This window comes from Rhinopithecus bieti, unplaced genomic scaffold (assembly GCF_001698545.2).
Source record: "Rhinopithecus bieti isolate Rb0 unplaced genomic scaffold, ASM169854v2 scaffold_6481, whole genome shotgun sequence".
Classification (NCBI taxonomy): domain Eukaryota; kingdom Metazoa; phylum Chordata; class Mammalia; order Primates; family Cercopithecidae; genus Rhinopithecus; species Rhinopithecus bieti.
In genome coordinates, this window is record NW_016805314.1 from 3,770,020 (window position 1) to 3,783,207 (window position 13,188).

General features: G+C 46.9%; 1 protein-coding gene and 1 long non-coding RNA gene across 2 annotated transcripts in view; both read left to right on the forward strand.

Moving 5' to 3' along the window:
- The window catches only part of LOC108529696 (uncharacterized), a 37,849-nt gene extending 26,328 nt beyond the window's left edge, over positions 1-11,521 (forward strand). The window contains exon 6 of the long non-coding RNA XR_001885640.1: positions 10,122-11,521. This is a non-coding gene — a long non-coding RNA (uncharacterized LOC108529696). The remainder of the gene's footprint in view (positions 1-10,121) is intronic.
- Positions 11,522-11,788: 267 nt separating this feature from the next.
- JAM3 (junctional adhesion molecule 3) overlaps positions 11,789-13,188 on the forward strand; it is a 73,344-nt gene continuing 71,944 nt past the window's right edge. The window contains exon 1 of the mRNA XM_017872169.1: positions 11,789-12,016. Coding sequence (XP_017727658.1) covers positions 11,806-12,016 — 211 coding nt within the window. The 5' untranslated portion in view covers positions 11,789-11,805. The remainder of the gene's footprint in view (positions 12,017-13,188) is intronic.

Consider the following 13,188-nt stretch of genomic DNA (forward strand, 5'->3'; position numbering starts at 1 on the left):
GAAACTCCATCTCAAATAAAAAAAAAAAAAAAAAAAAAAAAAAAAAGAAAAAAAACAAAAGCAAAACAAAACAAAAAACAAAAGAACTCATGTCTTTCACCAATTCTGGCAAATTCTGAGGCATTCCCTCTTCAATTACTGCCTTTAGACCCATGTTTTTATTTTATTCCACTACAACATGTTTCTATAGTGCGCATCTCTTAAAATCTTCTTTTTTTTTTTTTTAGATGGAGTCTCATTCTGTTACCCAGGCTGGGGTGCAGTGGCCTGATCTCGGCTCACTGCAACTTCCACCTCCCGAGTTCAAGCAATTCTCCTGCCTTAGCCTCCCAAGTAGCTGGGATTACAGGCGCCCTCCACCACGCCCAGACAATTTTTGTATTTTCAGTAGAGATGAGGATTTCACTAGGTTGGTCAGGCTGGTCTCGAACTCCTGACTTCAGATGATCCACCCGCCTAGGCCACCCAAAGTGCAGGGATAACAGGCGTGAGCCACCGCCGGCCAACATTTTTTTTCTATTTCTATTTTCTATTTCATACCCTGTGGCTCATCCCGGATAGTTTTCTAAGATCCATCTTCTACTTCACAAGTTTTCTTTTAGGCTACTGTTTGATTCTTCTGGTGAGAGGTTTTGGGTTTTGGTTTGGGTTTTCCTATGTTTCTCTTTTTCTCATCTGCCTGTTCTTTCCAGGCGTGCTTTTTATATCTCTGTGTTTGCTAGTCCTTTCATCTCTCTGTACTTTTCAAGTCCACTTATCTTATTATCTCTTTTGGATCCTTCTGTTATCTCAGGGTTTGGAAGGTGCAGTGCTCCCACCTGTCGGGTAGATACACTGGCTCCCGCCTGTGGTGCGCAATTTCCCCTATGGTTTGTTACCTGTTAACTCCTCTTCATCAGAGATTGTTCCATTCTGTGGGAGTCATTGATATTCTGAGACATACTAGGAACAGTTGTACCTTTGCTTCAACTGGTTCGTCTAGAGGTTTCCCCAGTGTGACCACAGGTTTTACATTAATTTCTGGGCTTGGGGACTTCCACACCATGGGAGACGGTATAAGTTCACACCCAACACCAGCATGTGATGCAGGCCTGGAGACTCTGTCGCCCAGGCTGGAGTGCAGTGGCATGATCTTGGCTCATGGGAACCTCTGCCTACTGGGTTCAAGCGATTCTCCTGCCTCAGCCCTCTCAGTAACTGGGATTACAAGCACCCACCACCATGCCTGGCTAATTTCTGTATTTTTAGTAGAGATGGGGTTTTGCCGTGTTGGCCAGGATGGTCTCAAACTCCTGACCTCAAGTGATCCTCCCACCTCGGCCTCCCAAAGTGCTAGGATTACAGGTGTGAGCTACCATATCTGGTTGAGACTTGAGTTTCCCGCAGGAAGTGGTTTTTCTTCTCACCCAGAACCTAGGGCAGAAACTGATGGATGGAGTTTTTTCCTGGCCACCTTCCCCTGAGGGAGCAGGGTGTTGGTTCCAAAGTCCGGCTTCGAATGGGCCCTAGGTTCTCTCTGACCCACCCAGTGGATGTTGTTTCTGCTCCCCCAGCTCTTTCTAGGACTTCCTCCTCCTCCTCATACTATCGTGGCTCTGACTTGCAAATTTATTTTGGCTTTGAATTCCTTCCTGTGTTGGTGAGTTGGAGATTTATTTCTTTGTTTCAAGCTCCATGTGCATTTTAATTTTTCTGCCCTCTTATTCAGAATTTCTCTGTGCAATGTGGTAGTATGGCAGACTCCATCATTGTGAGGTTTCCTGGATCCCTAAGAAAAGGAAGGTGCAGTGCTCCCACCTGTCGGGTAGATACACTGGCTCCCGCCTGTGGTGCTCAATTTCCCCTATGGTTTGTTACCTGTTAACTCCTCTTCATCAGAGATTGTTCCATTCTGTGGGAGTCATTGATATTCTGAGACATACTAGGAACAGTTGTACCTTTGCTTCAACTGGTTCACCTAGAGGTTTCCTAGATTTTTCTTCCCATCTCTTCCATGGGAACATGGGTTCTTTGAGGGGAAAAGCAAAACAAAACATAAAAAAAACAAAACCAACCAAAAAACAACGGTGTCCAAGCTATCTCTGGTGCTGGTGCTGAGTTCCTAGCACAAACACAACATAATGTTTGCTAGATGAACAGTTAAATAGTGTTAGGTGATTATCAAGAGTTACTCCAAGTATTTCCCCATCTTCAGGAAGAAAACTTTCTTAATTATTCTAAGCACGAAGATATTCTTTTATTCTTAACATGCTTTATAGGTGGTTCTACGTTGCATGCCCTTATGACACTTGTGTGTTTTTCTTAGCATTCTAACGTGTTTCTTGAACAACACTGTGTGGTACACCCCCCGGGATGCCTGAGATGAGGCCCTTCCTGAACTGGAGGTCCAATTGGAAAATATGATGTGGAAACCATAACTCTGACATGATATGTGTCGTGGTAAGCCACGAGTATCTTGGCCAGTGGTGAGGAGTAAAAGAATTTACCAAGGGCGGACATGGTGACTCACACTTGTAATCCCAGCACTTTGGGAGGCCGAGGCGGGTGGATTGCCTGAGGTCAGGAGTTCAAGACCAGCCTGGCCAAGATGGTGAAGCCTCCTCTTTAACAACAACAACAAAAAGAATTTACCAAGAGAGTTGTAGGTAAAGAAGGACAGATTTATTAGAGAAAGTAAGAAAGTACGGCTGGGCTCGGTGGCTCACGCCTGTAATCCCAGCACTTTGGGAGGCCAAGGCGGGTGGATCACCTGAGGTTGGGAGTTTAAGACCAGCCTGACCAACATGGTGAAACCCCGTCTCTACTAAAAATACAAAATTATCTGGGCATGGTGGCGCATGCCATGCCTGTAATCCCAGCTACTCAGGAGGCTGAGGAAGGAGAATTGCTTGAACCCGGGAGGTGGAGGTTGCAGTGAGCCGAGATCGTGCCATTGCACTCCAGCCTGGGCAGCAAGAGCAAAATCCCATATCAAAAAAAAAAAGGAAAAAAAAGAAAAGAAAAAAGAAAGTAGGAAAGTACATTGTATGTTGCTGGGGAGCAGTGGGCAGAACCAGCAGGAGAGAAGCTGACTGCGAAGAGACAAAGGCTGGCTAGGGATTTTTATAGGGTAGTTGTTGGGCGAATTGATAACGCCAAGGGAGCAGTGAGCTAACCTGCATTCTTCTGTCAGCTGAGGTGTCTGACAAATTGAGGCATTTGGTGACGAGCAGGAAGCCTGTGAGTTCTGGACCTTATCTGCTCAGGAGGGCTGCATGTCTTGGGCCGTAAAGAAAGGCAGACCCATAACTTATCTCCTTCCTCTCTTTGTCTATATGTTCCGGACCATGAGGGAAGGCAGATCTATAGCTTATCTACTTCCTCTATCTCTGCTTTCTCCTGGTCATGCCAGCCTGACTCCTTTTCCCTAATTAGGATGCCACAGCGTGATGGGGAGCATTGTGTTTGTCGTAGATTCATTCAAGAGGACCATGTTTGTTTGGAAGAAAATGTTATAGGCCTATTTGGGAGAGGAGCTAAGGCTTCAGGAAGCTTGGGAATGAAAAGAGATGCTCTGAGGCCAGAGTGGCATTTTGCGGGTTGAGCCTGAGGGATAAGGAGAAAGGAAGAGGGTGGAACCCTTGGGAAGGGGGAGGTCATGTGCTTCCTCACGTCGCCAGTGTGGTGTGACTTTCCCAAACTGGCATGCCGCATGGTGAAGAATAAAAAGCACCTTGACGGAATTATACTGAGATACTGAGAAATCCATAATCATAGGGTGATATTTAATAAACCTTTTCCAGGAATTGATAGCTGAATTAAAAAAAAAAAGTAAGCAAAAGTAGTAAAGTTTTGAGTAGCGTAATAAAGAAATTGAACTGAATAGATACATACTTAGAACTCTAAGCCCGAACATTAGAGAATACACACATGGTACATTTAAAACAATTAACCATTACTAAGCCATAATGTCAGGCTCAACAAATACAAAAGCATTGATTTTACATAGACCTTGTTCTCATCATAGACCAAGGCAGTCTATGATGGCAACACAAGTCCAGCCTCCATATATTGAGAAACTTATAAACAGACTTCTAAATGATAAGTGGTCAAGTAGAGATGGCAAATGAAATTATGAAATACTTGGGACCTAGTGACATTGAAGACAATGTATATTACAAATTGTGGGATGTAGCTACTGCAGTACTTAGAAAGAATTATAGCCTCAAACATACGTATTAGCAAAGGAGGAGATTGAACACAGCATTAGACTCTAGAAGTCTGAACTAGAACCACAGAGAAAATATGGCATTACAATCCAATGCAATGGAGTGTGAGACAGATGCACCCACAGTGTTACAGAAGCACACAGGAGGGCCACCTAAACCATCCTGGAGGGGACTCTGGGGCCAGGAAGTTCTACCATGAGGACATGATGCTGGAAGGGGTTCCAAGAGGATACAGTGGTGTTAGGAAACTGACTAGTTTGAAAGGAAAACAAATCTTGGGACCCTGAAATCACCAAGCTGAGAAGTCAAGCTGGGAACCATGTCAGGCAAGCCTGCCTCCTATTTTATTCCTAAATAAATAGCTATGAAGTTGTTAAATCTCACAATCTGCCCCCAAGGAAATTCCTTGTGGGCCTCAAGATCTTTACTCTAAAAATAGTTCTGTTGAATTTTACCTTGGCCATGTAAATTGATAGCTGATCTTCACAGACACAGGATAGAAATTCATCCCTCTGCTCACCTGAGACAAATGCATATCTGTTTGCTTCTTCTGCCCTATTGTTTATGTAAAAAATGCAGATTCACTGAGCTGGACTAAGGCATGCACGACTATTCCTCTACCCCTCTCTCACATGTAAGTTGTGATTTCAGTGAAAGGCTGATCAAAGACCCAAAGTAATGCAGCCTTTTGTCTCCTATCTACCCATTACCTGGAATCCCCCAGTTATCCTGCCTTTCTAGACCAAACCAATGGACATCTTACATGTATTGATTGATGTCTCCTGTCTCCCTAAAATGTCTAAAACCAAGCTGTGCCCGACCACCTTGGGCACCTGTTCTCAGGATCTCCTACAGGCTGCGTCACGGACCAATGGTAACTTATATTTGGCTCGGGATAAATCTCTTCAAATGTTTTACAGAGTTTGACTCTTTTCAGCGACATCAGGCTGATGGGGAGGGTAATACAGGCAGCAAGGACTGCATAGGCAACTGCAATGGCTCACAAGAACTTGGCAGGTTTTAAGAACCACAGCTAACTCAGCGTAGCTAGATTCAGGGCAGTGGATGAGGGGTGGTATGAGATGCTGAAGTTGTGATGCTCATGAACATAGGGTGTGTTTTTTCTTTTTTTCTTTTTTTTCTTTTTTTTTTTTTGAGACGGAGTCTCGCTCTGTCGCCCGGGCTGGAGTGCAGTGGCTGGATCTCAGCTCACTGCAAGCTCCACCTCCCGGGTTTATGCCATTCTCTTGCCTCAGCCTCCCCTCCCGAGTAACTGGGACTACAGGCGCCCGCCACCTTGCCCGGCTAGGTAGTTTTGTATTTTTTTTAGTAGGAACGGGGTTTCACCGTGTTAGCCAGGATGGTCTCGGATCTGCTGACCTCGTGATCCCTCCCGTCTCGGGCTCCCAAAGTGCTGGGATTACCAGGCTTTGAGCACCGCGCCCGGCCAGGGTGTGTTTTTTCATCCACTCCTTCTTTGGTTATACTAAGGCAGGGGTCCCCAATCCCCAGGCTGTGGACTGGTAGCGGTTAGGAACTGGGCCACACAGCAGGAGGTGAGGGGTGGGAAGAAGAGCGTTACCACCTGAGCTCTGCCTCCTGTCAGATCAGCATTAGTCTCATAGGAGCACAAACCCTTCTGCAAGGAGGGATCTAAGTTGCACGCTCCTTGTGAGAAGCTAACTAATCAGCCTGATGATCTGAGGTGAAACAGTTTCATCCGGAAACACCACCCCACCCAACCCTTCCGTGGAAAACTTGTCTTCCACAAAACGAGTCCCTGGTGCCAAAAACGTTGGGGACTGCGGTACTAAGGGGTGTTAACTATATTTTGAAGGTGCTGAGAATTTTAAGCAGAACAATGTGAGCAGATGCTAGTTCTGCAGGGCACAGGCGTCTTATTTTCATTCATTGCAAAGATACTTACTGAGCACCTCTTGTTGTCCTGGGTCCTAGTTGCAATTTTGAAAAGATACAGGAAGATATACCTATGGATCATTTTAACAATCCAGATGAAAAATGAGGGAACTGATATTAGGCCAGTGGCAGTGCGGGTGGCCACTGCTTCCCTGTGGGGAGTGCACAAGGAGAATCTTGTACCTCTAAGCTCAGCAGCGTTTCCTGTTTCCTTCCTGTGTTCTGCCCTGGGCAGCAACTGGTGGTAGGCCTGGGGCACAGGGACAGTGCAACCCAAGGAACAATGCCCAGCTGGAAAACAATATATTGCCTGGAAGAGAAATGGACTAAGGTGTGACCTCTGAGTGTAATGGTTGCAGAAGCATAGGTGCCCTTTGGGGATGCAGGATTCAAGTTCTCTGCCCTTCATGGGCTGCATGGCCATCCCCACTGGAGTAGGTCTCCACTGAGTGTCTTGAGTGCTTTCAGGATTCTGAGAATCACTCAAGAAGACCAAATACATCCATTCTTCCTGATCCCAAATTTCGTGGGAATATAATTTCATGGCATTAAAGACAAACTATAGAGTGTTTTTTTGTTTTGTTTTGTTTTTGAGACCAAGTCTCACTTTGGCGCCCAGGCTGAAGTGCAGTGGTGCGATCTTGGCTCACTGCAAGCTCCGCCTCCCAGGTTCACATCATTCTTCTGCCTCAGCCTCCTGAGTACCTGGGACTACAGGCGCCCACCACCACGCTCAGCTAATTTTTTTGTATTTTTAGTAGAAACGGGGTTTCACTGTGTTAGCCAGGATAGTCTCAATCTCCTGACTTCATGATCCGCCTGCCTCAGCCTCCCAAAGTGCTGGGATTACAAGGGTGAGCCACCACACCCATCCTTAACTATAGAGTCTTATTCAGAGCTTTTGTCTGCTTGCTCAAGGGGCATGGTCTTGAATAATTTCTGGGGAAAAGGTTTCCTGTGGAATAACCCTCTTCACATTAGAAACCTGGGAACTGAATTATGTCCCCGCATTTCCAGTCCTGGAATAGGGTATCCAGAACCTCTGCAGTGGCCACCACTAAAAAGTATCCTTCCCATCCTGGAAAGCTCTGAGCCACACACATTACTCTGTCAAACGCCTTTGGAAGAGCTTTCCCCATTCCAAAGCCCTGAAACGGAGGGTTGACCCTGTCCGGGACTCTGTGTAAAGTGCAAGATCTCAGTAGCAGAGGAGGGAAAAGAGCGGAGGCCCCGGTCTCTCACTGGGGCCGCCAGGAAGTAAACACTCCATGGTGTAATTTGTGTGAAGAGAAAATTATCTCTAATTGGAGGGCTGGAATAAAAATATCTCCCATCTGTAAACAAAGTAGTTGGAGCATCCTGGAGGCATGGGACTGGTGCACCAGACTGCCGCAGGTACCCTCTGGGCCACCCCACCCAGATCGTCTCAGCCCTAACCCACAAGCAGCAGGTGATCCGGGACCTCCCCTGAAGCCAATGAAGGCGGCAGACCTGTCCCTGGGGCTCATCTGTGTCCTCAGCCCCGAGGCACAGTCCAGAAAACAGCCTCTCACCTTCTCCCCAGGCCAGGGCAAATACTTGACAAGTCAAGTGAAGAGGGTAAAAAAATTCTGGTCTGTTTTATGCCATCACAGGGATCCCTCCTGGAAGGTGACTGGGGACGGCTGTTTACTGGCTATCTCCAACACCTTTTCTCAGACACCTTTTCTTTGGTGTCTGCAGGGGCACCTGCTTCTCCACGTCCTCAAAGAAAGAATTGAGGCAGACACCTTGACATAGGCAGCATGGGTGATATTCACAGGACCCAAAGTGAGAAATTCCCAGGAACATCAGCCCTGGGGAAGCAACTCTGTGTCAAGGGCTTTCTCCTGCCTCAGCCTCCCGAGTAGCTGGGACTACAGGCGCCCGCCACCTCACCTGGCTAGCTTTTTTGGTATTTTTTAGTAGAGACGGGGTTTCACCGTGTTCGCCAGGATGGTCTCGATCTCCTGACCTCGTGATCCGCCCGTCTCGGCCTCCCAAAGTGCTGGGATTACAGGCTTGAGCTACCGCGCCCGGCCGCCACTGTTTCTTTAGAGGGAGGTGGGAGAAGGTTTTCCTATTTAAATAAAATTAAAGAAGTACTTTGAAGGAAAGAGCAGGGGATAAGAGTTGAAATAAAATGTGGGATAACGTAGTTGAAAATATTGTGAGGAAGATGGGACTTAAAGAGAGGGGAGATGGAGAAACAGAAACACACCCAGGTCTTTGAAAAGCCCTGAAGAAGGCTTTCAAGAAGGGCTCTGGGGTCAGAGACTTCCATTAGTCAAAGGACCCCACTTCTCTCATGCGATGCGGGTTGACTTCAGATGATTGTTCAGGGCTAGAAGAGCATGGTAAAGGAACAGAAGTTATGATCACATTCTTATTTTTCTTTTCTTGAGACACGGGGCATCAGTCAATACATGTAAGGTGTACATTGGTTCTGTCTAGAAAGGCGGGACAACTGTAAGCAGGTGGGGTTGGGATTTCAGGTCATAGGCAGATTCAAAGATTATTCTGATAGAAAGAAATGTCTGGTCTGGCTCTGGGGCAGTGGCTCGCTTCTGTAATCCTAGCGCATTGGGAAGTTGAGGTTGGCAAATTACTTTAGCCCAGAAGTTCAAGATCAGCTTGGGCAACATGGTGAGATCCCATCTCTACCAAAAAAAAGTAGAAAAATTAGCCAGCCATGGTAGCACATGCCTGTGGTCCCAGCTGCTCAGGAGGCTGAAGTGGGAGGATTGCTTGAGCCTGAAGGTCGAGGCTCAAGCATGAGCCATGATTGTGTGCCACTGCGCTCCAGCCTGAGTGACAGGGTAAGACCCTGTCAAAAAAGAAAAAAAAGAAAAAAAGCAAACAAGCAAGCAATCAAGAAAGGAATGTCTGGGTTAGAATAAGGGTTGTGGAGACCAAGTTTTTATCATGTAGATGAAGCCTCCAGGTAACAGGCTTCAGAGAGAGATAGTCTGTTGTATCAGTCTTTTTTTTTTTTTTTTTTCAGACAGAGTCTCATTGTGTTGTCCAGGTGGAGTGCAGGGGCACAATCTCAGCTCACTGCAACCTCCGCCTCCTGGGTTCCAGCAATTCTCCTGCCTCAGTCTCCCAAGTAGCTGGAACTACAGGCATGCACCACCATGCCTGGTTAATTTTTTGTATTTTTAGTAGAGACAGGGTTTCATCATGTTGGCCAGGCTGGTCTTGAAATTCTGACCTGAGGTGATTTGCCCACCTTGGCCTCCTAAAGGGCCTGGATTAGAGGCATGAGCCACTGCACCTGGCCCTATCAGTCTTAAAATCTGTTTTAATGTTGATGCTGGTCAGTTGGCCTGAATTCCAAAAGGGAAGAGGGTATAATAAGGTATATCTAACTCCCCCATCATGGCTAAACTAATTTTTCAGGTTAACTTTGAAGTACCTTTGGCTGAGAGGAGGGGTCAATTCAGATTGTTGGGGGGCTTAGCTTTTTTGTTTGTTTTTTGTTTTGTTTTGTTTTTGAGACAGAGTCTCGCTCTGTCACCCAGGCTGAAGTGCAGTAGCGCGATCTCAGCTCACTGCAACTTCCACCTCGTGGGTTCAAGTGATTCTCCTGCCTCAGCCTCCCGAGTAGCTGGGATTACAGGTGCCTGCCACCATGCCCAGCTAATTTTTGTATTTTTAGTAGAGACAGAGTTTCACCATGTTGGTCAGGCTCGAACTCCTGACCTCATGATCCTCCCTCCTTGGTCTCCCAAAGTGCTGAGATTATAGGCGTGAGCAACCACACCTGGCCAGGGCTTAGCATTTAATTGTTGGTTTACATTCAGTTCCCTCAGCTCTTTTAAGAAATGCATCTCTCCTTAGTAAGCTACACCTTAGAAATAAGCCTATTCAGATGGATAATGCTGTGATGGAGGCAGAGCCTCCTCAGCCCTGCTCACAGAATGCTTCCAGGGCTTTGCTGCTGGCCTTATTGAGCTCTGATTCCCTTCTGCACAGGGTCAGAGCTCTCCATGGAACAATGAAAACCTAAGGAAGAGCAAACCACTTCACAGCCACGTGTTTCCTACCCCCACTCTGCTGCATCCCTAGTTAGACTTCCATTCCAGGAACTGTCTCAGCTGTTGGTAATGACATACTGACTCCATCTGCAGAAGAAAATCAATGTTTTACAATGAAGCACCTGCCATCCACTCTCATAGGAACCTCTGCCCCTTATGGAATATTCATGCAGCCTTTCTTTGTAATCTCGGTCTGAGTTTCAAAAGATTCCCTAGCAGAGAAGACCATTTAACAGACAGACCATTTTACAGTGCAAACACTGAAAATTCTGCAGGAGAAAAGAGGCACTGGTTTTTGAAAACTGTACTCTGTCCACAGTCAGACACCATCTCACATTTCCAAGTAACCCAAACAGTTCCTTCAGTTAGGTAAATATGTCTGGCCATGTGACCAGGCGCTAAAGGGAATAATAGGGAAAAGAGAGGGCAGAAGAAAATGTCAGTGGGCCTAAGACGAATTTTCTTCTTTTAAATTTCTCAATTTTGTGTTTGATAAAGGGAAAGGGGCCACCATTATAAAACAACTTTTACACACTTTTACTTGTGATTTAGTGCATGGTGACCTGGAACATAAAGGAGGTTTATGAATGGAAAGACAAATAGGATCATAGTAGGTAATTGAGTCATTTTTAAATTTTTATTCTGTCTCTATAAGATTTTTGAGAAGGTAATCAATTCACATAAAGATCCGAGCAGTTATAAAGATTTACAAAGAAGATTATACAGTGATGGAAACTGAAGTATATTCTTGGCAACAATCTCAATGTATTTCACGTTTCCTGGCATTTACATATATAAATTTGGTATACATAATATATAAATATTCTTCTATTTTGCATAAAACTAAAATACTGAAAAGTAGCATGAGTATATGAAAAGTTAAACATTGAAAATATTAGTTGGAAACTGGCTTATTTTGCTAACAATTATATTCAGAATTCTGTTGCTAGATTGTTGTTTCTGGGAACATTGGAGGTGTACTTTCTATACTTGCTAAAATACAAGCTTTTCAAGTATTTTCCATAGTATTAAGTGAGACTTTAAATACTCCTGCTCTTTTAGATCTAATTTCTGCTTCAGTTTATCCTTCTCTTCATTTTTCCTGTTTGTCCTCATCTTACCTGTTCTTCCCTGGTTTTGCCATCTCCCAGTATTCAGGAATCAGAGCAAATAATTAGTCTGCTTTTCTGCAGAATAAACTATTGGGTATACCATCATGCTTTTGATCTACCACAGAAACAAATTATTTTAGCAAGGTATCACTTTTATGTATTGTATAATGTATGTATTGCTTATGTTTTAAGCAGATTTCAGCTCTTTTCCTTCCATCACATTTGGAATTGGGGGCCCAAAAGATGTGAAGGCAATAAGGCTTCCAAGATAACTGGGCTGCACCCTTATTTGTAAAATAAGAAATACTTTGTTTCCCAAATTTTAAAGGAGTGTTCCTTCTCCGACCTGTTGCGATGGATTTATTCTATAGCTATAGAAATATACCCCGCTTCACTCTTGGACGTACTTCTTTACTCTCCTCCCGCCAAGTTCATTGAAAGAGAACCCATGTGCCGGTCCAGAGCATCGCTGCATCCGTAAGCAAGGAGACTTCAGCTTCCTCTGTCACCATGGTGCCGGCTCGGCTGGGCCCGGCGGTCGCTATGGTAACTGGGGCGGGTCGCAGCGTCCTGGCGGGCTGGGCGCATGCGCGCGGGGACTACAAGCTGCGCCGCGCGGCCGCTGGCCCCTCAGCTCCCCTCGACATGGCGCTGAGGCGGCCGCCGCGACTCCGGCTCTGCGCTCGGCTGCCGGACTTCTTCCTGCTGCTGCTGTTCAGGGGTGAGTTTGCGCGTTTCCGCTGTTGGGAGACTAGGGTCTGGGGGCGACGGAAGCAGAGCGGGCCGAAGCGGCTGGAGCCGGTCCGGGAGAGAATAGCGGTCCCGGCTCCGAGGGCTCCCGGGGTCCCGGGCCGGAGGGGCGGCGCGCGCCCGCGTTCCCGCAGCGGGGCTGGGACTCGGGCCTGGCTCGGGCGGGGGCCGGCTGGAGGGGCCCTGGGACGGCCGGCAGTGGGACCTGGGCGGGGAGCTGATTTGGGGTGGGGGCCCGTCCCAGGCAGTGAGTCGGCCCCGGACAGCCGTCGGACCCCGGGGGCGGGCTCCTCCCGGGCGGGCTCTGTGCTGGGCGGTGGGCTCCTCCCCGGCGTGGCGCCCTCCCGGGCGGTGGGCACGGCCCTCTGGAGGGAGCGCGGCAGCTGCGGCGTGGGCGCTGGAACTTGCTGGAAGACCCTGCGCAGCAGCGCTGTGCCCTCCAGAAGGGACTTCGAGCGGGGCCGCAGCTGAGGACCCGCGAGGTAGAGCTCCGAGGCCTGGCGGGCTGCTGGTCACAGCCTCCTGGGGATCTGCAGTTCGTTTGACTCGACACAAACAAAGGAACTGCTTTTCTTTTGCAGAAATAAAATGGATATCAATCCAGTACCTTTTTTGTCTCTGTCCTGGCCGAGGAGACCACGCAGACCCTTATCCGGAAATAGCATTCGGGGCATTTGACCAAGACACACGAATAAACTTGAGTTTTGTCAGTTTTCTTTCCCTCTGTTTGGAATTCTCATTAGATCCACATTTTCCTGGACAGTTGTACAGAGGACTAAAATAGCTTTCGTTTAGTGAGCGTGCACTATCTACTAGGCACTTTGGAGTCATTATCTCCATTACTCCTTTCAGCAACTCTGTGAGGTGGGTTTCATCAATCTGTTTTCTAGTCTGCTTTCCAAGGCTGCATTCTAAGTAAGCAGTGAAGCCTCCACCTCATGTTGACCTAAAGCAGTCAGTACACCACAGTTTTCCCCGGCAGCCGTCCGCAGGTAACCAGACCAGGACCTTTTTCGGTTCTTAGGTCATTTTATTATTTAATTGAGTTGCCACCGTCATCCCATGATGTTTTACAGAATATACAAATTAAAACACGGAGGGACTGTTGAGGAGTGAAGGTGGACAGATTTTGGAAAACAAAGC